General features: G+C 38.6%; 1 protein-coding gene across 5 annotated transcripts; it reads left to right on the forward strand.

Annotated features, from left to right (window-relative positions):
* Positions 1 to 26068, forward strand: SERAC1 (serine active site containing 1). Of its 5 annotated transcripts, none has more exons than XM_066179028.1 (17): positions 1 to 53; positions 2279 to 2370; positions 3713 to 3749; positions 4047 to 4183; positions 4502 to 4591; positions 5483 to 5614; positions 7162 to 7283; positions 8667 to 8795; positions 10135 to 10248; positions 11526 to 11688; positions 13874 to 14024; positions 14822 to 14963; positions 15750 to 15850; positions 18866 to 18963; positions 19505 to 19687; positions 20057 to 20200; positions 25071 to 26068. In XM_066179028.1, exons 2-17 carry the CDS (start codon positions 2280 to 2282, stop codon positions 25271 to 25273), a joined length of 2037 nt encoding a protein of 678 aa, XP_066035125.1. In that variant the 5' UTR covers positions 1 to 53; position 2279; the 3' UTR covers positions 25274 to 26068. The 5 variants fall into 5 exon arrangements, with proteins under 5 accessions (XP_066035125.1, XP_066035128.1, XP_066035126.1 ...); XM_066179031.1 differs by lacking the exon at positions 25071 to 26068 and adding an exon at positions 22045 to 24303; XM_066179029.1 differs by lacking the exon at positions 1 to 53 and adding an exon at positions 1004 to 1052.
* Positions 26069 to 26084: the final 16 nt, after the last annotated feature.

Genomic DNA, 26084 nt, shown 5'->3' on the forward strand with positions numbered 1-26084 from the left:
GGCGTCACGCGGCGCGCGGGGGCCGCCGCAGGGAGCGGCGGCGCAGGCGGAAGGTGGGAGCGGCGGCCCCGGCGCGGGGCGGGGGGCGCGGGGGCGGCGGCCGGCACAGGGCGGGGGGCCGGGGCTCCGGGTAACGGGTGCTTGGTTCCTCCCCGTTGGAAAGACGCACGGAGCCACCCCCGTCTGTCTCCTTGCCCGTTTACGTGTTGCATTGCTTAAAGTTGGGTTTGCAGTGGTGGTTTTGTTGGGGTTTTTTTTCTAATACGCCCCAGCTGCGCAGTCGCGAGGCGGGTAGGGAGGGGCCTCGGAGCTGCCTGGAGCAGCTGTGGAATAGGGTGCGAAAAGCGTCCTTTTGCATTGTGTTTGTATGTCCCTAAGCACGGAAAGCTCAGCGTGAGGCGGCAGCGAGCGCTCGCAGCCCCGAGAGCGGCGGCTGAACCCGGGCAGCCGGGCCAGGGAGGCGGTTCTGCCGCCCTCCTCCGCTCTGGTGAGACCTCCCCTGGGGTCCCCAGCATCAGGAGCACATGGAGCTGCTAGAGCAAGTCTAGAGAAGGGCCACGAAGTTGATACGAGGACTGGAACACTTCCCCTGTGAAAACAAACTGAGGAAATTGGGGCAGCTCAGCCTAGAGAGACCCACGGCAACCTTCCAGTGTCTGAAGAGTCCTACAGGGAGGCCAGAGAGGGACTCTTAATCAGGAGCTGTAGTATGGGACAAGGAGCGATGGGTGCAAACGAAAAGGGGAGACTTTTAGATTAGATATTTTGAAAGAAATTCTTGGTTCTGCAGATGGCGAGGCATTGGAACAGATTTCTCAGGAAAGTTGTGCATGCCCCAACCTTAGAATTCTTGAAGGCCAGGCTGGATAAGGCCGTGAGCAACATGGTCTGGTGGGAGGTCCCCCTGCCCATGGCAGGGTTGTGGGATTAGGTGATCTTAAAAGTCCACTCCAGACCTTTAACATTTGATGATTTGATGCTTGCCCTCAGACCTGAACAGAAACTCCTGGCAACAGAGAAGCAGCGTTCACTTCAGCCTCCTGTGTTCGCAGGTGCATGTTTTAAATTTTAGTAATTGTGGCACCTGCTGTCACTGAACCACATGGTTTATTTCAGACTGTGGTTAGAGGGAAGAGTAGATGTAAGTACTGTGATTCTGTGAATAAAGGTAGTAAAGGAACTGTCATGAGACAAACAGTTTGGAGGCAGGAGAAGTATCTCTAGGGGGCTGATTATCAGTCTTAAAAGTGTTTCACGGTGTGGTGTACTCTGTTGAAATGAATGGATAAACGGTGTTGAAATGACAGAAGTCAAAAAGCAGTCTGTAGTGATTGTGATAGTGCTGGGGTAATGCTGATTATTTTCAAAAATCTCCCAAACACAAGCAAGAGAGAAGGGAAAAATCAAAATTTCTGGGGAAATGAGAGAAGATATGTTAAAAGAAGGACACAAAAAGAGTCCCCTTGTTTAGAGATGCTGGGTACTGATGGTAAAAGTGATATAAGCACTTCTGTTGGTCTGCAGAGATTACTTAAATTCAAGGAGAAAATCAGGCTTCCATGTTTCTACATCAGGTTTACACATGTGACAATTTATCGTTTTGAGTTAATTGTGATAACAGAGCCCTAACTTGACGAGGATTTGATTAATATGTGAGAGATACTGGTGTGTTTTTACATCCCTTTGAACACATTAACTCAATATTTCAGTTCGTATTAATGCAGACACTAAAATTTCACTTGGAAGATACAAGTTCCATGTTACTTCTACAGTGTATGCAAAAAGCGTTAGTTTATATGTAGTAGTTAAGCCTTTTTAGTCAAAATGAAAGACTTACTTGCCAGCGCAGTAAATTATGAACTTTTAAAAGCAGCTGGTTACTGAGTTGTATTAAAGCCCTTGTCATACTGAGTAATATCTTGATGGAGATATGACCATATCTGGTATCTAGGGAAGCGTGACTAAGAAGTAGGAAAGGAAACTTAGAAGCAGAGAAGTTAATTGGAATTAGTTAGTCACTGAAGTCAACAGTAACCTAATTAATAAAAAGCTGCTTTACACTTTTCTTATAATTGAAATTCAGCCCATTAAATTGAGAATTTTATAGAGTTATTTAATTGGAGTGCTTTATATGGAATGAAATGACACAAACATGGTTTATTGTGGCCTTTGCCATCATGACCTTAGCTGTAAAAAGGCAGGAAAAATATGCTACGGGATTTCTGCTGTAATTCTCAAATCAATCATTACTTTTTTGTTTCCCCCCCTCAATATGCAGAATGTCAGTGGCTGCTTACTGTGTATTTTGCTACAGAAAAATAGGAACCTCTGGTCCAGCCACAAAACAGCACCTACCCTGGAATGACATCAGTAAGTACAGTTCATTATCTATTGATCTGAAGTGTTAATAAAAAGGAATGACCTGACACCATGCATAATTAAATATACTTAAGTTTTAAGCCCTTGAATACTTAGTGATTAAAAGCTTCTCTTTGTCCCTGCTCTCTGCTTCTGACCTTGCTTTGCAGTGATATGTAATATGACACCAGCAGCTTATCTGGGAACAGATAGGAACACTAGATGAGGGTTTTCCCTAACCAAATGTGATCTCCTTACACTATCCTCAATTCCACTTGTGTCTGATTTTTTTTTGTGATCTCTAGAGCAATTAAATAGTTACATTCATCAACAGTGAATAAAGCTTGTTTAAATTACTTCTTTTTCCTTATTTACTTTAAGCTCTGCTTAGTCTCTGTTTTCTTTGGTGCCTTCAGCATATGATGACAATTCCTACAATTCTGAAATTTATTTCTGAGCATTAAAGATAGGATATTTCAATTTCTGCTCTACAGGAAGCATTGCATTTTTTTTCTTTTTCAAACTTCTCTGGCAGTTATTTCTTCAACATGTAGCTGCTGCCTCTTGTCTGCATGCAAAATTCTTATGGCCTCACAAAGATGGAAGCTGGTAGCAGTGGTTATGGGGCAAATCTCCCAATTCATGCTGAGGAAAAGAAATTATTCGTGATAGGTGAGATGTATTCCATTGGGTTTGCTGTTGCTGGTAATGATAAGAGTTTCTCTGTATAGAGATCCTTATATCCAGATAATCAGATCAACTTTGTGGATACAAAGTAGCTGAAATCTGGAAGGAATCATTAGATTTAAAAGGCAAATTGATACAAGTGGCATGTATTTATTATTGTGTGTTTGCTTTATAAATTAGATTCAGTGGAATTATTTTTTAAATGTATTTTCTTACGGAAATGCTGCAGGACTTCTCAAAGAACATACAAAGTTCTGTATGTAATAATATACATTGAAGAAATAGCTGCAACATGTAAAAAAAAGTTAACCCCTTAAAATTATTTAGAGTTCCAAATCACTGCTAGTGTTGCAGGCAGAGAAAGTTTACTGTTGATTCTGGTAGCTGAGTAATGAATGCAGTTGAGAGGTAGCAATATTCAAAGTAAATAGCACTGGCAGGATATGTTATATCATCTTGCTTAGGAGAGTGGGAAATCCAAATCAAGTAATGTTTTCTCCAGTTTTAAATTTTGTTTAATAATTTCTTGAAAGCTAGAGAGCAATAGCATATTTTTTAAAAACTTGTTCTTAATGGTTGGTGTTCTTACTGCTGATAATCAAATGGTAACTCTGTTCATGTTGAGGTGATGCACGTGACTTTGACATTTGTTTTTTATTTTTTCAAGGAAAAATTGCAAAGGTAACTGGATCGCTTATACTAGGGTAAGTTGTAACTGATGAGCATATGTGTAACTTACGGATACAGTTAAAATTTTAATATGTGTATCTTTCAAGAAATGTGATAATATTAGGGAATGTTAGAATATAGTCTTGAAGTGCAATTTCTGATAGTTATAACTTATTTCAAGTATTTTATAGCCTTTACTTTGCTAAATCAAAATAAACAGCATACTATTATGTATTTTGTAAAATCTGGATTCATAACCAATGCGATTGCTATTTTTTTTTCATTATATTATTTTAGTTGATATTCATGTGCGGTTTTTCTTTTCTTTAAAGAGGTTTTGTATTCATTACTTATGAAGTCCTGTCCTTAAATAAGTTACTGCAAATTGATACTCAAGCTCTGCATCAAGAAAAACTTAAATCCCATGTATACGTACGTGCAGCTTCTCTAAGTCCAAGTGAATATCAAGGTAAGATGCATAATTGTTTGAGTTCTAAAAACAGAATTCTAAGAGAATAGAATGTTTCTGGAAGTCACCCTTATATAACAAGTAAAGTTATATTTCCTGAAGTCTGTTACCAAGTAATGTCACCTAATTTATTTTAAGCTGCTGTCTGGATTTTTTAAAGATAGTTCTTTCTATACGTAGTTCTCTATATATGAGATAATTCTCTTTATATAATGTCTATATGTATATGTGTGTGTATTTCTTTTTCCATATATTTACAATCAGTGATGTGAGGGAACTGTCTGTCAGACTTCCAGTAATATAAAAATACTCTTGTAGGGATTACATACAAAGCCAGAAAAGAAATCCATAAAGCAGTGAGGAAAATTCTACAAACAGAAGCTAAAATCTTCCGGAGACCTTTTGATGGTAGGTATTGAAAGCAGGGCTTTATCTGTGATTATTATTTTTTAACAGTAACAAGTAGGGCAGAATGTTTTTTCTTACAAAGTTAGCATGTTCATTAGAAGCTATATATGATAGTATAGCTTCTAATTTCTATATTTTCTGGATTACCAGTCAGTTGTCTATTTTTTGTGTAGCAAGACAATTTCTTTTCTTAAAGTAAATAAAAGTGATTGTTAAGAGGAGATTTGAGGGTTGGTTTTTTCCTTGTTCCAGAAGAGATTTAAATGTTAAGATGCCAAGTTAATATTTGATACCATTTTTGAGTGAAAAAGGTATTTGTGGGATGAAATGCTCTCAAAATCTCATTTTAGAAAAGTATGTATGCTTTCATCGAAACTGACAGTATTAACTGAAAGCAGCAAAGTTTTTTGGAACTGCTGCTGCTTTTCAAGTAATTTGAAACAAGAATTTCCTTTTGTGTCAGAAACTGTGCTCCTGAGACATACTGTCTATTCTCATTTGACTCTCAGTTAAATGATTATTCTCCACTGTTATTGCATGAAATTAATTCTTCAAGGTCAGAGCCTTAAGAGTTGCTAATAGTTTGCAGCTCCTGCTGGTAATTCTGGTTGGCAAGCATCAGCCAGGTCTTGTGTGTCACATAGATACACAAAATAACAACTTGCTGCCACTAAAATGAGTCAAACTCACCATTTTAGGATCAGCGTTTTACTGATGTAATTCTGTTTATTGTACTAATTTAAGGTTAAAATGTTGCACTCTAAATTACTGTGAACGAGTAATATTCAAATATTTAACAAACTATGTATTTCCTTACTCCTCAAATATAAATGTGGCTGGTTAAAATGCTCATTAATAATAACTTGGATTTCATTTATTTCCTGGTCAAAGAACAATTCAGTACCTTTGATGGAGAAGATCATGAGTGTGCCTTATGGCTTCTGTTAAAGAGAAGTCAGTCAGAAGACAAAGCAATCCGACTGCAGGCTGTACAGGACCTGGCAAGCAACAGTCACTGGCATGGTAATGTATGCTGATGTAGCCTAATTTGTCCCAGAAATTCCACAGAGTCTCAGTTAGCTGTTCCAAGTCTGTTGACAATATGAAGAAAAGCAAGTAGCTGCAAGAAGCCTAAATATGCTCTGAAACTTGGTCTGAAACGTGGGGGAATTATTTACATTTCAAGTAGCTGTTCTTTCCTAGTGCCCTGACACAATGCAAGTGTCTGCAGTGCAGGCCTCTCTCTGTTTCCCCACCAGAGGGTTGTAACCATTGTTGTGGTGTGGGATAGCAGTTCATGCTCTTCAGTTCCTTGGGTTTTCTGGTGGGATTGCTAATGCAGCACAAGTTTTGGCAGTGATTTTTTGGTTTTTTTAGTAAGCCTTTGTAGAAGTGAGTTTAAGGCCATGGTTAAGTTAATAAAAATTAGTTAGGAGCTGATAGGTAGTAATGACAAACCAGAGGTAGAGGGCTTGCATGTGCAAGCATTATCTGTAAGCCATTTTTTATTTATTTTTATTTAATAGTAATAAGTTCTCCCTCTTGTTCTAGCAGCAAATATTCTTGAAACCCCAAGTAACGGGGAGGTGTGTGTATGTGTATTTGTGTTTCCTCCTTTATCATACCAGGCTGCATAAACTAGGTGACATTCTAGTCTGGATTCTCATTTTGGTAGTTTAGTCAGTTGAGGATCTTTCACTTTTCCAGTGCAATTCCACACCATGGGATTCATATTGTTTCAAATTGCCTCTTTGAAATTCTAAATCATTTCCACAGGGAATTTACACCAGCAAACTGTGTTTGGAAATGTTTGAAAGCTAGGATGCACCCAAACTGAGCTTTATCCTTTGTAGACAAATACTGTTAGCAGGTGATTTCAGAGCACAAGATGTTCAGTATCAGGAACTGAGTTGCCTTTTATTATCTCCCTTTCTCTGTAGTGCTCATTGTTGTAGTATTTGGACATTTCACAAACACTAATTATTCTTGCCAACTGCCTTATGAGGGAAACAGTCTTTTTTTTAACCTGATACTTCAAAACCAAATCAAAGAAAGTTTAGGACTGAAAGTATGTGTTAATTTTTCACAACTAGGATAAAGTGTTCAGCTAGGACCAAAGTGTTCAACTCCAGTGAGTTCAGTTTGCAGGCATAAATTATCTCCATCAAAGGAAAAGTATTGCCAATCTGCGACTGTGAAAAGTATATTTTAAATGGCTTGTCAGTTTTGTGTATAACAGTAACAGGAATAGAAGCAAATTTTTGCAGAAAAGTGTTGATCCACTTCAAGGTTATATTTTCTTTTCCTTCAGTTTGCCGCTGAATTATCAAACTGGCCTGTAATGAACATTTAGTGCCCAGGTGTATTTCAGCTCAGTGTGGTGCTGGTCTAACATATGCAGTTTTTGGAATTTGTGGTTAGAAAATCAAAGGGGTTTTTTTTTAGTAGACTGCAGAGAGATGGTTCTTCTTTTCAAGTATATTTACATAGTAGATCACAAACTACGTTTAAAACAAAATTAAGCATTTAAGTTTAGTTTTAACCCTAACACTGGAATTCTTGTTCAACAGATTATCAGTATGGCACAGTTGCTCAAACCTGTGATCAAAGGACTGCTATAGGTTTGGCTCGATCCAAAGATGTCGATCTTCGCTTTTTCCTGCCTCCACCACCATTGCCAAAAATTAAGACTGTAAGTAAAGGAAAAGTAGGTATTAGATGATTCTTAGTTGCTTGCTTCTGTTTTACTGCTTTTATTGTTAACTGTATACCAAAATACAAAATTGTAATGTATGATACACCCCTGGGGTATATCTGCATTAGGGAGTGGCATGATGGAAAGAAATAAGGTTGGAAGCATTGATCAATTATTATTCTTGGACTGTATATCCACGTGACATATTTATAAGCAGTGAAGTCTGAGCCAGTTACCAGTCTGACAGACACACTGCTTGTCTCTATCCGGTAGGCAATACGAAGAAATCATCCTGAATTGCCTTGTTGACACTGACAATCCTACACACAGAGCGTGTTCCTGGAGGCCTTTGCTTCCTCAGTAGTACTGTGGTGCTCTGTTGTAGGCCTACCTCTTCACTGCCAGCTTTTGGATGTCAGCAAATCCTTATTGGATAAATTTGGCATTGTTTTCTTTTTAAGTTAAAAATTAACACATTTTAAATGTGTGTGTATATATATAGTACATATATGAACGTCTGATGTGTCACGTCACCAGCTGTGTGCAGTTTTGGGCACCACAGTATAAAAAAGACATTGGACTATTAGAGAGTGTCTTAAGGAGGGCAGCAAAGATGGTGAAGGGCCTTGAGGGGAAGCTTTATGAGGAATGGCTGAGATCACTGAGTCAATTCAGCCTGGAGGAGACTGGGTGGAGGCCACTGCAGTTACAACTTCCTCATGAGAGGAAGCTGAGAAGCAGACACTGATCTCTTCACTCTGGCAACCAGTGACAGGACCTGAGGGAATGGCCTGAAGCTCTGTCAGGGGAGGTTTAGGTTGGATATCAGGAAAAGTTTTTCACCCAGAGGGTGGTTGAGCACAGGAACAGGCTCTCCAGGGAAGTGGTCATGGCCCCAAGCCTGACAGAGTTCAAGCAACTTTTGGACAATGCTCTCAGGCACATGGTGTGATTCGTGGGGTGGTCTTGTGCAGGACCAGGAGTTGGACTTCTATGATCCTTGTAGGTCACTTGCAACTCCAAGTATTTTATGATTCTATGGAAACTTCTACATAGTTAAGAGTGAAAGTTTAAGTTTCCTCTACCAAGAGGAACTGGTTTTTCTTCTGCTCTTTGACACCATTAGAATATGGTCACCAAAATATGGAGTGTAAAGCTTGCTTTTTATCATTTATGTGGTGGATTTGTAATTATCAGTTTCCAAAGTCTTTACAGATAAAACTATTAAACTGAAGTTGCAGAGCTCTTCAGGCCACAGTTGATATTTTATGGCCCCATTAGTATGGGTGATTCCATTATTTAAAATATTTCTCTCTTCTGCATTTTGTTTCATGCTTTAAACAAAATCAGCTGAAAACTGTTTGTGCTTGCTTCTCACAGGATTATCCCATAGAAGATGAACTTCGCTTGTTGTTGATATCTTTACCTCAGACTGGTCTCGATCCGTGTGTCCAGTACTTCACATCTCTTGCATTACGGGAAAGTAGCCAGACTCTTGCTGCGCAAAGGGTGGGTTTCCATCTGCAGAACAGAGCTGTTTGGTTTCTTTGTTCCTGCAGAGCACAAAGATACAAATCTTTTTCCATATTTTTGATCATTGTAAGAGGAAGAAAGATACAGACAATTTGTGATTGTAGAACATGAACAAAATCTCTTGTAAATGGTCTGTGTGCTTGAAAGCTTGTTTATATTTCACAGCTGTACTAATTGAAAGGTGTAGTTAAAGATTATATCTTACAAGCTTTCCCATTAAGCAGACATTTCAACACTTTGTCCAAAACATTCCTTCCCCCTGTAGTGCTCATAAAATGATTTTTCACATTTCATCTTACTGTTGTTTGAATGTTCTTTTACTGATGAGATTATTAAACCTCTCTTAAGTCTCTAGTAAAATTGTAGGTTGTTAGCACACCTTAAACAGTAAACTCTGTTACATCACATGGCAGTGTCTCTCTGAAATAGGTCCCTGTTACCAAACCAGAATTGGAGTAGTCTGTGGTCTGTTTGGACCTGGATCTAGGAATTCTTCAACTGTGTCTGTACAGCAGCTTCCTAAGTGGCTTTAGGAATGTCATTTAAAGTGCCATTATTGTTTAAAAATAACAATGATGTCACTTTCATCCACTGTCTTTTGTGAATTTTTTTTTTGTTGTTTAAAAGTTCTGATTTCCTTAATTGTTATTTTTTATAAGATGCAATAACAAAAATGAATGTCATTTTAATAACAATGCTTGTCAGTCTTCGTTTAGAGTTTTCAGAGTGCAAAAACTCTTTATTTTCTATGACAGAGTTATGTGTGCTATTTTTACACTATCACTCCTTTACTGTTTTCACAGCCAGAGCTCGTGCTACAAAGGGAGCTTTGGTAAGACACCACACTTGGAAGTATTTTGATTTTTATTGAGGTTATGTTGGTCTTTCTGCTGCGTGATTGAGAGACTGGTCTTCTGAGGCTGTACAACATACTGAAGACCTTTCTTCCTCCTAAGTTTTGCAAGTCTAGAGTTACTCTGATTCTTGCTTTTTTATGCTTGAGCGAATGATCTTAAAAGATGACATTCATTAACAAAATGAAAATACTACATTTTTCCCCTTTATTGTATGTTTTGAAGTTAATAGACTAAGGAGACTACACACTGAACATCTAGTTAATATTTCCAGTTAAAAATAGTAAATACTTTTATGATGCACTGTTGTGTAATTTGTTCATTTTGAAAAGTGCATGCATGCTGTGCACTCTTTAAAGCAATTTCTATAGATCATTACACACTTAACATTCTAGATTAGAAATCCCTTTTTTATGTGGCCATTTGAAATATGTTACTATTTTTATGGTTTTTCATTTCAGGGAGGCTTATGGTGTTTTGGAGGAAATGGACTTCCATATTGTGAGACATTGAGTAAAATCCCTTCAGAGACAGTGGAACTCTTTTGCTTGCAGGCTTTGGTACAGCATTCTAAGGTAATTTGTTTTTAAACTAACTGAAAAGCTACATTTTTAGACATTCCTTTCTAATGCACTCTCATGTATTGAGGAGGAGTTGCCATCTCCTTGTCTCCTACCACTTTCTCCTTCTGTAAGAATGTTTAAACAGCTAAGACAGGTGTGAAATGAGCACATTCCTGTAGCAAAGTAGGTGTTTTTTTCTCATGGGGAAGTGTGTGTAAGTTTTGTTGCTGTTTCTAGTTCACCCTTACAAGTTCCCCTGTACTATACCTTCTTTCAAGAAGTAAAAGGGCAGCTGTGATGCTCTAATGCCAGGTTTTCACAAAATAGTGTCATGGATTCACTCTGATCAGAAACCAGAACAGAATGCAAACCTTGCCCATACACAAAGGTGTTCTTTGGGCAGAATATTGCATGAATTAGCAAGCAGCTAATACAGTGGCCTTCCTGGGACCAGTCTGTGTTTTGCAGACACAGATGAAAAGTATGGAAGACATTTTATAACAGTGATGCTTCTTTTTTCTGTTGCTGCATTCTTCTGTGTACATTTAATTGTTTAGAAGCCTAGAGCACTGAATAACAGTGTTGAGAACACCGAATCGTTGCTGATAGTTGGGATGGATAAAGTGCAGTTTCCCAGTATTCTTTTCACATCTTCCATATCCATATGAATTCTGTCTTAGTCTAGAATTAGTTATAGTCTAGATTTTCAGTTTAAGCAAGTTGTGACTGTACTCATTCCCAATGCCTGGTGAAAACCACAGACTTGAGGATATCAGCAGTTCTGAAGCTACTGCTTGTATTTATCTGGACTAATTGTTGCCCTGAGGGTCAGTAATGATAGCAGCACTGTTTGGAATGCAAGAAAACTTTTTCATTTCAAAGAGAAGGAATTATAACAATTGCATTTTGTGTGATGGACAAGTGGCTCTGGCTGAGATAGTGCTTTAGCAAATGCAGACAGTTGACCTGTGCAGACTCTTGAACTTGAGTTGAAATTTGATCATGCCAAGTGGAGACCATTTCATCTCCCTCAGACATGAAGAAGGATTGAGAGGTGGTACTCAGAGATTTTCAAGTTGTCGGTTCATAGGAATTATGCATTTTGCACATTGAAAGATCTATTTCCTCTTCAAAGATGGCATAATAAGTTCTAGATTAATAATAATTCCTATGCAACAAGGACTATATTACCTGCTTCTTAAAACTCCCTAATTTATGAATTAACAGCAGCTAAAAACCCTTTTGCAGAACATCTATTTATTGTCACTGTATTTCCTGTGTAATGCCAGATTTCTTCTCACTGTGATAAAATTGAAGCTAAAGGAGGCCTCCAGCTGCTGCAGAGGATATACCAGCTACGTAAAGATTCAGCAAAGATCCAGAGGAACATAATCCGCATTATTGGGAATATGGCTTTGGATGAATGTCTTCACTCATCCATAGTACGTGCAGGTAAAAGGAAAGCTGTCTCACTGGTGGATTTCTACTCCAAAAGTTTCAGATAAATAAATAAGTAGAAAATATTAATATGCTGTTCTGGAAATCCAAGCTGATGTCTGCCTGTTAAATACAGCATGCATTTTTACACAAAGGAGAAGCAGCAAAGGCACAGGGAAAGATGGTAAGGGTGATTAAAAATCTGCAAAGGTATGATATGAAGAACAAATAACTAGACTAAGACACTTAGCATGGAAAAGCAACTGGAAGAGAATATGATGGAGATTTATAAAATTCTCTTCACCGGTATAGAGAAGACAAAGAGGGAACAGTCCTCTGCTGTTTGTTGCAATGCAAGACCAAAGGTTCATTAAATTATAAAGAGTCAGAACAAATAAATAGTATTTTCCATATACTCCATGACCAAAATGAAACTTGCAATAAACATTATGGCTGTTGAAGACTCACAAAACTTCCGAGAGTGATGAGACAAATTCATGAAAAGAAAAATCTGTAAAGTTCTACACATGGAAACCGAGTTGACTGCAGAAAATCCGAGGGTATAGACTAGAATCAGAACTGTATAATTCTCCTTTTATTGCTCTATTCTTATATTGTTCTGCAGCTTCCATACTGCTCACTTCTGAAGAAAGGCAGCTGTACTATAAAGGCCTTTGTCCTGAGCTCTGGCACCTTTCTTAAGTTCTAATGATTGTTGAAACCATACATGTAGAAGAGGTTAAAACAGGAGAGTCAACAGCTCCCTGGGACAGAGCTCTCAGTACAAAAGGAATTTTAGATTGTGAATCAAACTCCAGAGATGAGCAGTTGGATACTGCTAGTCCAGAGTTGATGAAGCTTCTCTTTTATTGCTGGATGATGCGTAAGAAGAAAGAACCTCTAAGAACATCTGAGGCTCTTTTTCTTGCAAAAACTGCTGGCACAGGAAGAAGAACAGTAATGCACTCTGTAGTAGCTGTCATGGAGTATCTGGGAGCAGAACACTTATTTTTGATTCTGAACAGTTATTTTTGACTCTTCATCGTGGCTCATTTAAGAGAGATGCAAAACCAGAGACCAGGCTAGTTTTAGTCAGAATGTCTTGGAGTCTTCCACTGTGTTTGGAGAACTGAAAGGAGACTTTAGATAGTGTTCTTCTTAGGTACAACTTTCACAGTGGTCAACATATATTCTGCTTAGAAACGAATTTAAATACATTATTCTTAAGAAAGAATTACAGTCCTCAAAGGTCTTTGCAGTTTCGTTTGTCTAAGGCAAAACTCAAGTGCCTTTTCCTCAGTCTACGGTAAATGATCTTGAATTAGCAGCTTACTGACTATACTAGTAGCCACATAATGTATATTGTTTTGAAACAACAGTCATGAAGTAAATTCCCAGGTTTTATTTCTGTACTTGACTGTAATGTAACTGTGATTTATAGGCTGCTTTTGCTAGCAGCAGTAAGATTTATCAGGATTTTAAAGAAATGTGTGCATATGCACATAAAAGATATTCCTTTACGTTTCTCAGTAGTCTATGACAATTCCCATCCATGTTTAAGAAAATTTTACACCTTAGGTAGGGTATCATAAAGCATTTGTAAGCTGTAGTATCTTTGACTTAAAGTTTTGTTGAGGATTGTATCAAATTTAATTGTCTTATGTTTCTAGCATATAAATAGTTTACAAATTTTAGAATAACAAAGATATTTTAATCACATAAAGAGTTTTTCTTATGCTGGATTTTAAAATAGGAAATTATTGTACTTTCACAGCAAGCATCAAAATTTTTTACCTGCCAATGCTCCTGTAGGTTGTTTATTATGCCTCTCTTATGCTTTAAGCTTCATTGTCTCCATCTGTCTGGCATTTCACCTGCAAAGAGGTCTGAGATCTGTTCTAGCTACAGCTGTACTGACCTGCTGATACACTTACTTTTTCTTCTAAGAAGGAGTTCTCCTTCAGGTCATAAGCCAAAGAGTAGTAAAATACTTCTGAAATTTTGAATTTAGGAGATTCCACTTGCCTGGCCTTGGTTTTCCTGAGGTAAAGAGTAGATTGAAATACTTTATTTTGATGTTGCCATTCTTAAGTTTTAACATCTATTTTCAGATGTATAGTTTGATGGTTGATGTTTCTGAATTCTGTTGTTCAGATGATGTCTCTATTAGTTAACCTGCCACTTCATTTCCTCAATGTAGGTTGGGTTTCTGTACTTGCTGAAGTAATGAAATCCCCACACATCATTCAGTCTTCTCATGCATCCAGAGCTTTGGCTAATCTAGACAGGGACATGGTGAAAGAAAAATACCCAGATGGTGTTTATGTCTTACATCCACAATATCGTAGCAGGTAAAGTAGAAGGAGTCATTGTGCATGCTGTACTTGGAGTTACTTGTTCTACTGTTCTGTTACAAAACTTTGGAAGAGTTGACATCAGAGTGCTGCTGTACTGATGTTACTTTGCTCCTCCTGTTCTTTGGTGGGTTGAAAAGACTGAATTTATATTCTCAAGTAGAAGAAGAGTAGAAATGGTTGGAGGAGTCCGTAGGTGTGGACAGAGTGTTTCTGTAATGCATGGAAAATCTGAACAGAAAACATGAAATTAATTACTGCTTTGTGTGGGTTGCAACTATTTAACCTTTGCACTTTGTCTTGGGATACAGAGCCTTGTAATTATTCTACTGGCAACTGCACCAGTTGGCCTAAGATGCAGTACATTTTCATCTTAAGCAATAGTGATTGTGTATCTGGGACTGAAGCAGTCTCCAGCGTGGGTGTCACTGAGTAACGACTATTCCCTGGCTCTTTGGTGTTACTCCAGTTATGGTGAAGATCTAATGTGATGATAAGCTGGAGCTACCATTGGAGCTGCATGAACGGTAGCTGGCAGGAAAAGTGTTTTTCGTTATAGAAAATTATGATTTGCCCGGGCGGGTACTTTCCATACCTCGTTTTAAATCTTTCTTCTGTGTGGTTCCCTAGTTTTTGTTTTTATTCAAGTGTGTGCTTTGAAATATGAAATGTTGCCCATAAGAAATCACATGTAGTGTTAAAAAAAGCATTTTGGCATCCCTTAGGTTAAAAGTTCCAATTTGCTAAAAGAACATATACCACATATCTCTTAAAATTTCCTTTTGGTTGATCAGCCAGCCTATCAGGGCAGACATCCTTTTCGTTCACGGTCTTTTGGGAGCAGCATTTAAAACCTGGCGACAACAAGACATTGATCGGCATTTGGACAAAAAGGCCTCAGAAAGGGAAGAAGACTATAGTCAGTGCTGGCCAAAGGTAAAAAGACAGTAACATTTGCACATGTGGCTGCTCTTTTCTCATTCATGAGAGCTGTTCAGGGCATCTAGAAGGACACTGTCTGGCAGATGTCTTTTTTGAATTGAATTGAATTGCTTGTGATTTGTTATACAAGTGGCAGTTTTCAAGTTCATGATGATAATTTTTTGTTAATGAGTTGTTTGTTGTTCTTGCAAGGAAAAATCTCTGATAAGTTTTGTGTTCCCGACATCATTTACATGCTAGTGAAAGAGGAGGCAATGGCTGCTTTTGTTATGCTCTCTCTTCTTTTTTTTCTCTTTTTTAATGGAATGTTATTGCTGAGGAGAAGATTTATAGAATAATATTTTAAATTAAGTTCCCTTTCTTACCTAGGTCTCTGATTTGTGCAGATTGCTATTTAAGTATTGTTGGTGAGTAAGTAATTACTGCTCCAAGCAAATTCACATTAGTATAGCCACTAAAGTATCTCTCTGAAGCTTGGACTGATCAGTCCTGTTGGTAATCTTAGTAACTGTTGTTTCACCCAGGAGAGGGAGCCAGGAATGCACAAGTTAGAGATGAATCTTCATTCTTTGCCTGCTTTGTGGCTCAGGAACAATCTAGAGTTCACCAGCACGTAATAACAGAATGATAATCCAGGTGTAAAATGTATTTGGGGATTAACTGAAGACCAAAAGTCTTGCTTGATATTGTCCCCATAGTAACATCTTTTCTCCATTGCTTTCAAGAGTTTTAAGTACCTCAATTATAACCTCCTTTGGCTTTTGCTTTTCTTTAATTTAGACATGGCTTGCTTCAGACTGTCCTTCCCTTAGAATCATATCTGTGGAGTATGACACCCACTTGAGTGACTGGAAAGCAAAATGTCCTGTTGAAGCTCACAGGTAATAAATGCAGCATCTGTAGTTTGGAAGCGGGGGCAGGACATAGACCTGTAAAGCTGATCCTTGGGATCACCTAGTGTGAAAGAGTCAATTTAACTTTTCCTGTTGCTTTGCAAAATCAAATTAGGAAAAGTATTAAGTATAGTCATGGTATGCATAAGTTTTTAGCCTCATGGCTAGCTATGTGTTGCAACTTCATGAATTCTTATGGTCTGTTCTGCTTCATGTTAAGGGAGACACTAAATAATGCTATTAGTTAATGAAAATACAACACCAACTTTGTATCTTTAGGGGAGTATTTTTTAAAGTGACACAATAATGCTTCATAAACACAGCAAAAAAATCACTGTACTGTGGCTTTCTACTTCTGATAAAATGAAGCATATATTTTCATAGAATCATTTAAGTTGGAAAACCCTTCAGAGGATCAAGTACAGCCGTTAACCCAGCACTGCAAAGGCCACCACAAAGCGATGTTCCTAGGTGCCACATCCACATGCTTTTTAAAAGCTTCAAGGAATGGGGACTCAACCACTTCCTGGGAAACCTGTTTCAGAGCTTCACAGCCCTTTTGATGAAGAAACTTTTCCTAATATCCAACCTAAACCTTCCTCGGCACAACGTAAGACTCTTTATCTCTCATCCTGTCACTGGTTCCCTGGGAGAAGAGGCCAACCCCCACCCAGCTACACCCTCCTTTCAGGTGACTGTGGAGTGGTGAGGTCTTCCCTGGGCCTCCTCTTCTCCAGGCTTAATAGTCCCAGCTCCTTCAGCCACTTCTCATAGGACTTGTGCTCCAGAGCCTTGACTGGCTCCATTGCCCCTCTCTGGACCCAATGTAGATGTAGAGCCTCAATGTCTTTGTGTTAGTGAGGGGCCCAAAACTGAACACAGGACTCCAGGTGCTGCCTCACCAATCCCTTCCCTAGTCCTGCTGGTCACACTGTTTCTGATACAAACATACTTCCATTCAAAAAATCTTACTTTGATGATAAAATACAGTAACTGTATCTGATTCAATCAGAGTGTAATTGCCCTTGCCAGAGGAATGGTGTTTCACTGACCTTGAACAGGGTAGGTCACAGGAAGATGCTACCATCAAACATGTTGAAAAATAAAAACACTTTGAGCCTGTAAGGGTTTTTTGTCTTGAATAGAATTTGGTAATTAAGTTCAGTGATCTTTAAATCAGAATCCTTTAAACATTTATGCAGATATTTAAGTGTGTAACAAGTACTGTAAAGTCGACTTGTGTACTGCAGTAGAGGCATGTACATGGCTGCTTACAGGTTGAGTCTGAAAATTAATGATGGTTTTTTTGCAGGGAAGAAAAAACTTCAACATGTGGGTAATAGACCAGGAACTTGGTACTTGTTCATCCCATCTCTCTCGGGCTATACAAAAGATCAGTGCAATCATTGCATTAAAGAAAGCATGTAAGCAGGGAGAAAATGAGGACGACATGGCTCTTAATGTGCCTATTTGAAATTAGCCAGGAAAATGACAGTAAGAAGGATGTAGGTGGTTACCTGTGCAGGTCCAAAGAAGACTGGAATTGGCTTTAAGTTACACCAGGGGAGGTTTAGATTGGGAACTAGGAAGAAATTCTTCACTAAAAGCATTGTCAAGCCCTGGATGAGGTTGCCCAGGGAAGTGGTTGAGTCTGGATCCCTGGAGATAACATAAAGACAGGCAGATAAGGCTCTTAGGGACATGGGTTTGTGGTGGACTTGGCTGTCCCCCTTGGGCTAGCAGTTGGACTCAGTGGTCTTACAGGTCTTTTTAACATAAATAATTCTATGATTCTAAGAAAACTCTTCTTGTGTCTGTCTGGAGTAAGGATGTTAAAAGAAATAAACATATATTTCTTTTTTTTTTTTCCTAAGATAATGTCTTTTTCATTACAAAATGGAAAATTACATCATCTGCTATTTATGGTTACTCAACCATAATATTTGATAATTTTATAATATTATATGGTTAATAATAAATGAAAGATATTGAAGATATTTTTAACTAGCAGGAACAATGTGGTTGCAGTAGAAAAACAACCTAAGGTTTGCTCTTAAATGTTCAGTCTCATTCACTGTTTCAAAAGTGAATTTTTATGTCTCTGCTAGCCTGGAGCATACTGTTCAGCTGAGAAGACACATTTGATTATTCTTTTCATATGTGTTATAAAGCAATTTCTAGTGAGAATGCTGAGACCAATAGAGATGAAGTGAATTATTTTGCACAGTGTTTGCCCCCATATCCTGATGTTTTCATTACCCAAGGGCCTTCTGTGTTTGATTCTTGTTACACTGCAAGGAGCAATGTGAAGTGCAAATGTTGCACTTTCAAGCTTGGATTGGGCATTGGCATTGGTTTTGTTTTGGTTCTACCACAGATTCATTTTCAAACTTTAATGTGTAGCTTATCCATTCCAGAGCTCACTCTTCTCATTTATAAAATGGAGATTATTGTGCTTTCATACTACTCCAGTACAAAGCATTTGGAGATTATTGTCTGGCAAGTGTAACTGACATTAGGTGTGATTTTTTTAATGTATTGGTTGGTTATGCACTTAGTTTTTAATTTTCTGTACATTGCTCCACATTTTGAGCTTTGCTTAGCAAAGTATATGAAATTTGTTCATGTTGCAGGGTGTCAAGTTCATTATGTGTTGCTGTTGCTTTCACAGAATAAAAACTGTTTTGCTACAATGTGTAAATGAAACTATTTAAAACTTCAGAAGACAACTTGTCAAGAAAACAGAAATGTTTGCTGAGCGAAATTAAAATAAAACTTTCTAGCAAGAGCGAGAAACTGAATTTAGTTCAATTCCCGTTGTCCTTGTGAGCCATCCTTACAGAAGTTCTTGGCCTTTTTCAATTTAGAAACAATAATTAAATAATTAGTATTTGTTTACCTAATTCACTTTCATAAATGTGCAGCACTAAAATTCATTGTGTTTAACATTGCCTTTTAACCTGTCATGCTCCATTATGCCTGCATTTGTTTTCTTCTTTGCAGGAAGTCTATTGCTTTCAGGAGCAGTGAGCTGCTTGACAAGCTCAAAGCTGCTGGGATTGGAGATAGACCTCTGGTGTGGGTATCCCATAGCATGGGTGGTAAGTATGTTGCCTGTTTGATATAAAGCATTTATTTGCATTAAGGATTTCAGAATAAGCCAATTAACCAAATTCAGGTAGAAATGCAAGTATTCAGCATAGTTTATTTAAAAAATTGGTGAAGACCTAAAAGTGAAAAACAGATTTCTACTTTCTTAATGCATTATATTTAATAGCATATGCATTTTGAAAGTGTTTTTATTGCTGTTTGTTCTTACTGTGTTGATTTAAAAACTCAATGAGTTGAAATTCATGTAAATGGAAATCCAGAGGCAAAATTTTCTCCATGATCAGGCATATAGTAAATGTCATTAGCAACACATAAAGCAAATCAAATGTGGATTTGCATCATTCATTGACATTTTATATTGATGCCTCTTCAGGCATGGTTTGGGTTTTTTTCAAGTTAATCTTACATATTTGACAATCTAAGGACTAATCAACCAAGGCAAGAATATGATTAGTTGTTTCATGGTTAAATAGCATGATCATTATTTCCCAGTGTTTTAAATCCCTACATTAATTCAGCTTCTGTTGCCAGGACTTCTAGTCAAAAGGATGCTGGTGGATGCTTCCAAGAATCCAGAAATGGATAAAATTGTAAACAACACCAGAGGAATCATATTTTATAGTGTCCCTCACCATGGTTCCCAGCTGGCTGAATACTCTATAAATGCCAGATATCTCCTCTTCCCATCTGTGGAGGTGAAAGAGCTCAGCAAGGGTACGTTCACTTTGCTACCATCTAGCAACAGGAACTCTGCTGATCTGCTCTTGGTGCTTTGGGTTTTTTCATTGTGCTGTCAGAAAAATCTGGGTAACAACAACAAACTTTTTTACATTTTGGGTTGTGTGTTGAATTATTGCAAGTAATTCTGAGTAGCTGTTTCATTTGATTGCAGAGGTGAGGGGAAGAGGGGGAGTCAGAACAAATTTTTGCATATGCTAGTTGGATAAAGGGATTACAAACAAAATGCTACTCCATTTACTGTCATAGTAATAAAAAGTAATAAAAAGATCTCTAGCAATGTTGTCTTGCCAGAAAAATACCATAATCTTATAACACTGCAAAAATTATGTTGCTCTTTCCCAGATTCTCCTGCCCTTAAAGAGCTGAATGATGACTTCTTGTCTTTTGCCAAAGACAAGAAATTTTCGGTGCTGAGTTTTGCAGAAACCCTACCAACACACATAGGCAGCATGTTAAAACTGCATGTTGTACCTGTGGAGTCAGCAGGTGAGAAATAGGCATTTAATTGATTTAATTCAGTAAATATTGATGTAAACATCAATAATGAGAAAGGGTTATAAATATTACAGTAAAAAAATTAGAAAAAGAAGTCTATTACAGTGGGGGGGGATTTTGTTTAAACTTTTGACTGAGCCTCCCTGCTGAGAACATTTAGGTCTCAGAAGAGCAGTTGTTTGTTTTGATTTTTCTAAATGAGAGTAATATTTGTTAAAACAAGCAGGGTAGACCCTGGTCTAATGTTGGAGTCCTTTCCTTTGGAATTATGACTTATGAATTGTGGTTTATCTTTGCATAGGTAGGCTGCATAGTGTTTCAGATGCTTCTGCAAATTCCAGGTATTTTCTCCTTTAAAAAACTAAGAAAGAAAATTAGTAAACTGCTAATGGAAGGAAAAAGTGACAAAGCTGGTTTTCAGTGTTAAGAATCCTTTACCTTCCACGTCTCGTGAACTCCAGCAGTAGAGTTTACCTCCTGAAGACTTCCCTCCATCTTTTTGCCTTTTGTAGGAGAAGGGGAAACAAGACTTTTTTTTCCCCCTTGCCTTTTTTTTGTGTTTGTTCAACTTAGAAAACAAGTTTGAAGCCTTATGTTTTCAGTCTTTGTTAGGTTTTAGACCAGGCTTTCCACCACCTAAATCCACTAGCTGGAGTGCAAGGTCAGATGCTGAAGAAGGTGGACTCTACATCCCTGTGTTTCTGAGTCACTGTTTAGCAGTATTTTTACAGTATGTCCTTCTGAGCAGCAATGTTTTGCAAAAATGCTGCTGGATGCAATTTTATTGGCAAGGACTGAAAAATTGGATCCTTCTTTTGTTATTTAGCAACAAAAGGTTAAAAAGAAGGCTGGATAACAGAGCCCAAATGAGCACTGTGCACTTGTAATTTTGTAGCATTTCTCTCCTCTTCTAGGGATGACACCTAGTGCAGCATGAGTGCTCTTGAAAACTTAAAGAGGGGCACATAGCAGTTCAGTAGCAGGCCTCTCACTCTGTTCAAAACACAGGCTGATGAGCAGGAAGCTCTCTGTTTCTTGCATGTCTGCTTTGTCACATGAAAGCAGAGCTTCATCCTGCTCTAGTGTAATTTTGCATGGTTAAACACACAGAAGTCAAAGAAAAATGGAGGATTTCTGTAGATGGTGAGCAAATAGACAATAAACTGGAATGTGGCAGTCTCAGCATCCTAACTGGAAAGTTAGTAATGGTCGCTGTCAAGAAAGAATAAATGCTGTAGTGTGCCCAAAATCAGTAGGTGAAAATGGAATATTTGTGTTCTACAATTAAGCAATGTAAATACTTCATTTACCTGGAAATGTGCATAGTGATTTGCAGCATATTTCAGGTTCATTCTAGTCCAAATTTTAATGTCCATGTCAAAGTATGAGTGTAAGGAATATGGGCAATTAGTGGTGATCGGATTCAAGATGCGGTGCATTAAACTACATCCCTGATCATATCAATGCTTAAACCTCAGTCCGGACTGTGCTATCAGTAAATGACGTTTTGTTTCCACCAAGTTGTCTGTATGGAGAAATGTACATTTGTGTACTTCAGACAAAGACAGTAGAACTCTGACCTAATGGTGTAGTATGCCAGTGTGGGTTTTGTGGCAGCAAAGAGCTCTGTCAGGCCATAACTGTGTGTACTGATGCTTTTAGCACATGAAAAAATAATGATGAACAAGGAGTTTTACTGAAGATAGGAGAAGTTGCTTTTGAGAGAGAAATTGCTAATGCAAGATGTTCTTTTCAGTCTAGGTTATCTTATGAACTCTGGTAGTTTTCTCCTTTTTCTCTTTTTTTTTTTTTTTTTTTTTTTCCCCCTTTCCCAGACATAGGAATTGGAGACCTTATACCAGTGGATGTTAATCATCTAAATATTTGCAAGCCAAAGAAGAAGGATACTTTCCTCTATCAACGTACACTGAAGTTCATTCAGGATGTTTTAGCCCAGGAACTGTGAGACTGAGGTTTTGCCATCCTTTCCTGCTTGTGTCCTGTGTTTGGTGTAACACAGAAACTTGCAACATTTATTTGGGGATCTGCAGAATTATAAGGGTGCTGTGTCAATAGTATCTGCTGCTGAATAATTTCCTGTACATCTTGAACTTTAGACACCTGTCCTGTTTATTTCTCAAAGTAAATTCAAAACAAATACAAACTTGGCAAAAAGAAAGTGCATGCCCAGGGTATCTTCTTTTAGCAAAAAAAAACCCCAAGCTTGCTTTGGAAGCAGTTAAATATACTCCTGGGATAAAATCTTATAGAGAGGATTAGAAACAATTAAATGAGGTGGTTATTTGTTGTGTCAAAGGCGAGAAACAGCATGTTGCTTCTGCAGAGTTTTGGTTTACTGTCCATGTTAGGGTAGCCTGACTGGAGCCTGAAAAAATAGTATTCAGGTGAATGAAGGTGGCGTTTTGGTCTAGTGGCCCAATTCTAGGAGGTTTGGTCATTTGTCTTTTCATTTAATAGATCACCCAGATTAGTCAGCAGACACAGCATCTGTTTTTCTGCATGAAGAAGAGTCAGGTTGATACCTTGTCTTGCTTAGAAAATTGTTGCTGTTTTAGTCTGTTTGTACTAATGAAAACAAAGGAAAAGAAATATTCGTCTTGTATGTTTCCCTCCTAATCTTAGCAACTTGTGTGATTGCTTTCCTTAGAACAGTGTGCATCGGGTCAGACAGGGCAGTTCTGGGCTTGTTTACATTGAAGATGTGTTTGCTGGGCTCAGCTCTTCTGCTTTGCTGCTGGGACACACCAAGAAGTTGGTACATTCAAATCCCTGGCTCTTGTTACTCATATAGAAACTTTTCTATAGCTGATTTAAAGAAGATCATTGAAAATGCTCAGGTGGAGCACAACAAATGTAGGCCCTGACAAGAAAGCTAATGCTTAGAGTTTGGAGCTGAGGTCGAAAAAAGTAAAGCAGGAGAAAAATCAGATGATTGTAAGGCCTCACTGGAAATTACCACAAATGTTTTGGTTTCTTGGGGCCCAAAATTATCTGCTGGTGTAGATACAGAGAAAAACAGCAGTGTCTCAATTAAGTTTATGTTTGTGTTTAGGATACCCTAACAGTACTGATGAGAAATCAGTATTTTTAGACAGATAAAAAATGGCAGTGCACAGTCACTTTTTGGAAGTCTTAGATAGTTTGCACTGTGGTTAAAAGCAGCCTCGTGTTATTATGGTCTCTTTACTTCCTTTCTTTACACCTGCATCCCTCTCTGAAAACAAACATGGGCTGTGTAAGGCTGTACTGCCTTTGCTGACCATTTGTTAAATAAGGTGTGTGTTGATGGGAGGCTTGAGGTGTCTCCTGTGAGATGGATCCAGTCTTACTGCCCTTCAAATGATGGCTGTGAAAGCTGCCAAGGAGCTGGGATGCACCTTGCAGTTCTGCATGGGCTTGGTGCTGTGGGCACTGCAGTCCTGCCAGGTCCTGAGAGCAGCCCAGGAGGACACTGCAGCTCAAAATACGCTTCTGAACATTGAGGGAGTTGCAAAGTAAAATTCGCAAGAGAAGTACAGAGGCTGTACAGCGCTACACTGGCAGAAAGAGCATTTCACCCCCTAACTGAGGTGTAGGTAAGAGCACTGCATGGCAGTATTTTATACAGAAAATGTAATAGAAATGTCCTAATTTCTAAAGAGCTTTATATATTTTTTACACTGTGGTTTAGACTTCAGAGTGTAAATATATTAGTACACTTTGTATTCACAGAGTAGATTATGTGGAATTCATGGTGAATAGACAAGACTTCTAATAACTGAATGCCTGTTTCATGTGACAAATCTATTGGTTTTAATAGACTCCTTTGGCTTACACAGATTCAGATCAGTGACGTTAAACATTAATCTTAGTAAATGCATCTATGTTTTGTAACTGGAATTCTTAAGGCAATGTTCTCCTTTTTGTAACTGTATTTATATATGTGTAACTTCTAAAACTAGTATTTAGTCTTGGGATTGTTGGATTTGGGGGTTTAGGGTTTATTTTTTTGGAATATAGTAATAAAATGTGATTTTAAAAATGTCTTGGATATGTCACAAAGCATATTAAAGGTTAATGATCTGCCAGCTGAATACTCTGTGACATGTTTATTTTTGTTAAAGACCTGCATTATTATTTTTTAGTGATTGTCTTGTGCTGGGAGACTGTAACATTACCTTTCACTTGGTAAGAGGCACAGTGCTGGGGGGCAGCTGGTCAGGCATGTTTTGCCAAACTGAGCAGTTTGTCAGTTGTGCTTTTGGATTTTGCAGCAGTGTCTTCTACAGCATGTACAGACATTGGTTTGAGGGCCAGTAGGTCTGTGGTACAGCATTCATGTCTGCCTCCCATCAGGAACTGGAGGCTTTTATGCCTCTTGGTGTCACATTAATTGAGAGTAGTGTCTTTCTGTAAATTTTCAGGCCTCAGACTCCTCTTATAATCCCATCCAGGGGCTCAGCTGCAGGTGTGGCAGGCAGGTTGTGTGTGAGCTGTCTGAGGAGATGATGTTTCATCTGCATTGTGGCATCCAAGAGTAAAATAGTGAGAAAGGAAGGGAGGGCTAAAAGGGGTTGGTCAGTCCTCTTGCCCTTGTTGTCCTGCAGTCTGGTGTAACTGTGTTGTGTTTCTAGCAGGAACAGCCACCAAGTATTCAATTGCTGTGATCACAGTGCTGTGAACTGGCTTTTGCTGTGATTTGTGCTTCCTGGTGCCAGCCAGGGCAGTTGCCTGGAAATGAGAAATTTTCCATCTGGTGAAAATGGTAATTCTGGATGAAAAGGGAAAAGCAAAAACATTGTTTTCTCAGAGTGAAAACTCTAACCAATGTTTTGGTTCCCTTTCTTTTTGTTTGTTTCAGTGGTAACCCCCCTAAAAAAGCTAAATCAGGCAGTTGCTCTACCACGGAGAACCACTTACCCACCCCAAACAAGAACGCAGCAGAGCAACCAGGGTACCTACTGCAACTTGAGCTGCAACACTCCAACACTGGGCAAGCTCACATGGTGTCTTGCCAAAGCCTCTCACATTAAAGAAGCAGACACTTGTAGACTTGTCTGGTAAATCATTCATACCTGGCTTCACAGCTGCTATCAATAATTTTTTCCAAGTGCTGGGTTCATGACTGGAAAAATGTCATGGGATAACCACTCCCTACAACCCATTATATGTCCCTGAAGACTGACAGCTGACTCTGAGGACACTGATTTCCATCATGTTGTGGGTTTTGTAAAGAACATGTTATTCTGTTCCATCTGGGTGAAGCAGAATTGCTTGTCTTTGCCCAAATGGGTCAGTGTCCCTGATCAGATGGTGGAGTGCTACTTATCTCTCTTCATTGTTTCACTGCTCCCATGGGAATATCTTCTGCTAATGGACCATTAAGAGCTCATCAATGACATGACACATTACATTGTACTCTTGTAAGATGCTCCACACAGGGAGGAGGAGCCAAACCATCTTAACCTAGATAAAAAGGAGCCACAGTGCCACTAGGTATCCAGTTTTCCACTGGATCCCTGGAGGAAGACCAGACCCATCTCACCATTACTGGACCCTTTTTTCTTCAACAGGACCATCTCTACTCCAACAGAACCACATCTGCCACTCCAGGAGGGCTTACTTTGGACTGCTTCCAACACCCTGACCAACAGGGTGTCAGGTTGTATTTCTGACTCTGTCAGGGTTTTCTAGGATTTCTTGTTTGTTTCCTTGTTTGCTTTCTTATTTTTCTGTACTACAACATTTGTATTTTTATATCCCTAGTAAAGAACTGCTATACCTATTCCCAAAATCTTTGCCTGACAGCCTTTTAATTGCAAATTTACAATAATTTGGAAAAAGGGGGAGGGGCTTACATTTCAGGGGAGACTCC

Source organism: Chamaea fasciata, unplaced genomic scaffold (genome assembly GCF_029207755.1).
Source record: "Chamaea fasciata isolate MVZ Bird 193981 ecotype frontalis unplaced genomic scaffold, bChaFas1.0.hap1 SCAF_3, whole genome shotgun sequence".
Classification (NCBI taxonomy): domain Eukaryota; kingdom Metazoa; phylum Chordata; class Aves; order Passeriformes; family Sylviidae; genus Chamaea; species Chamaea fasciata.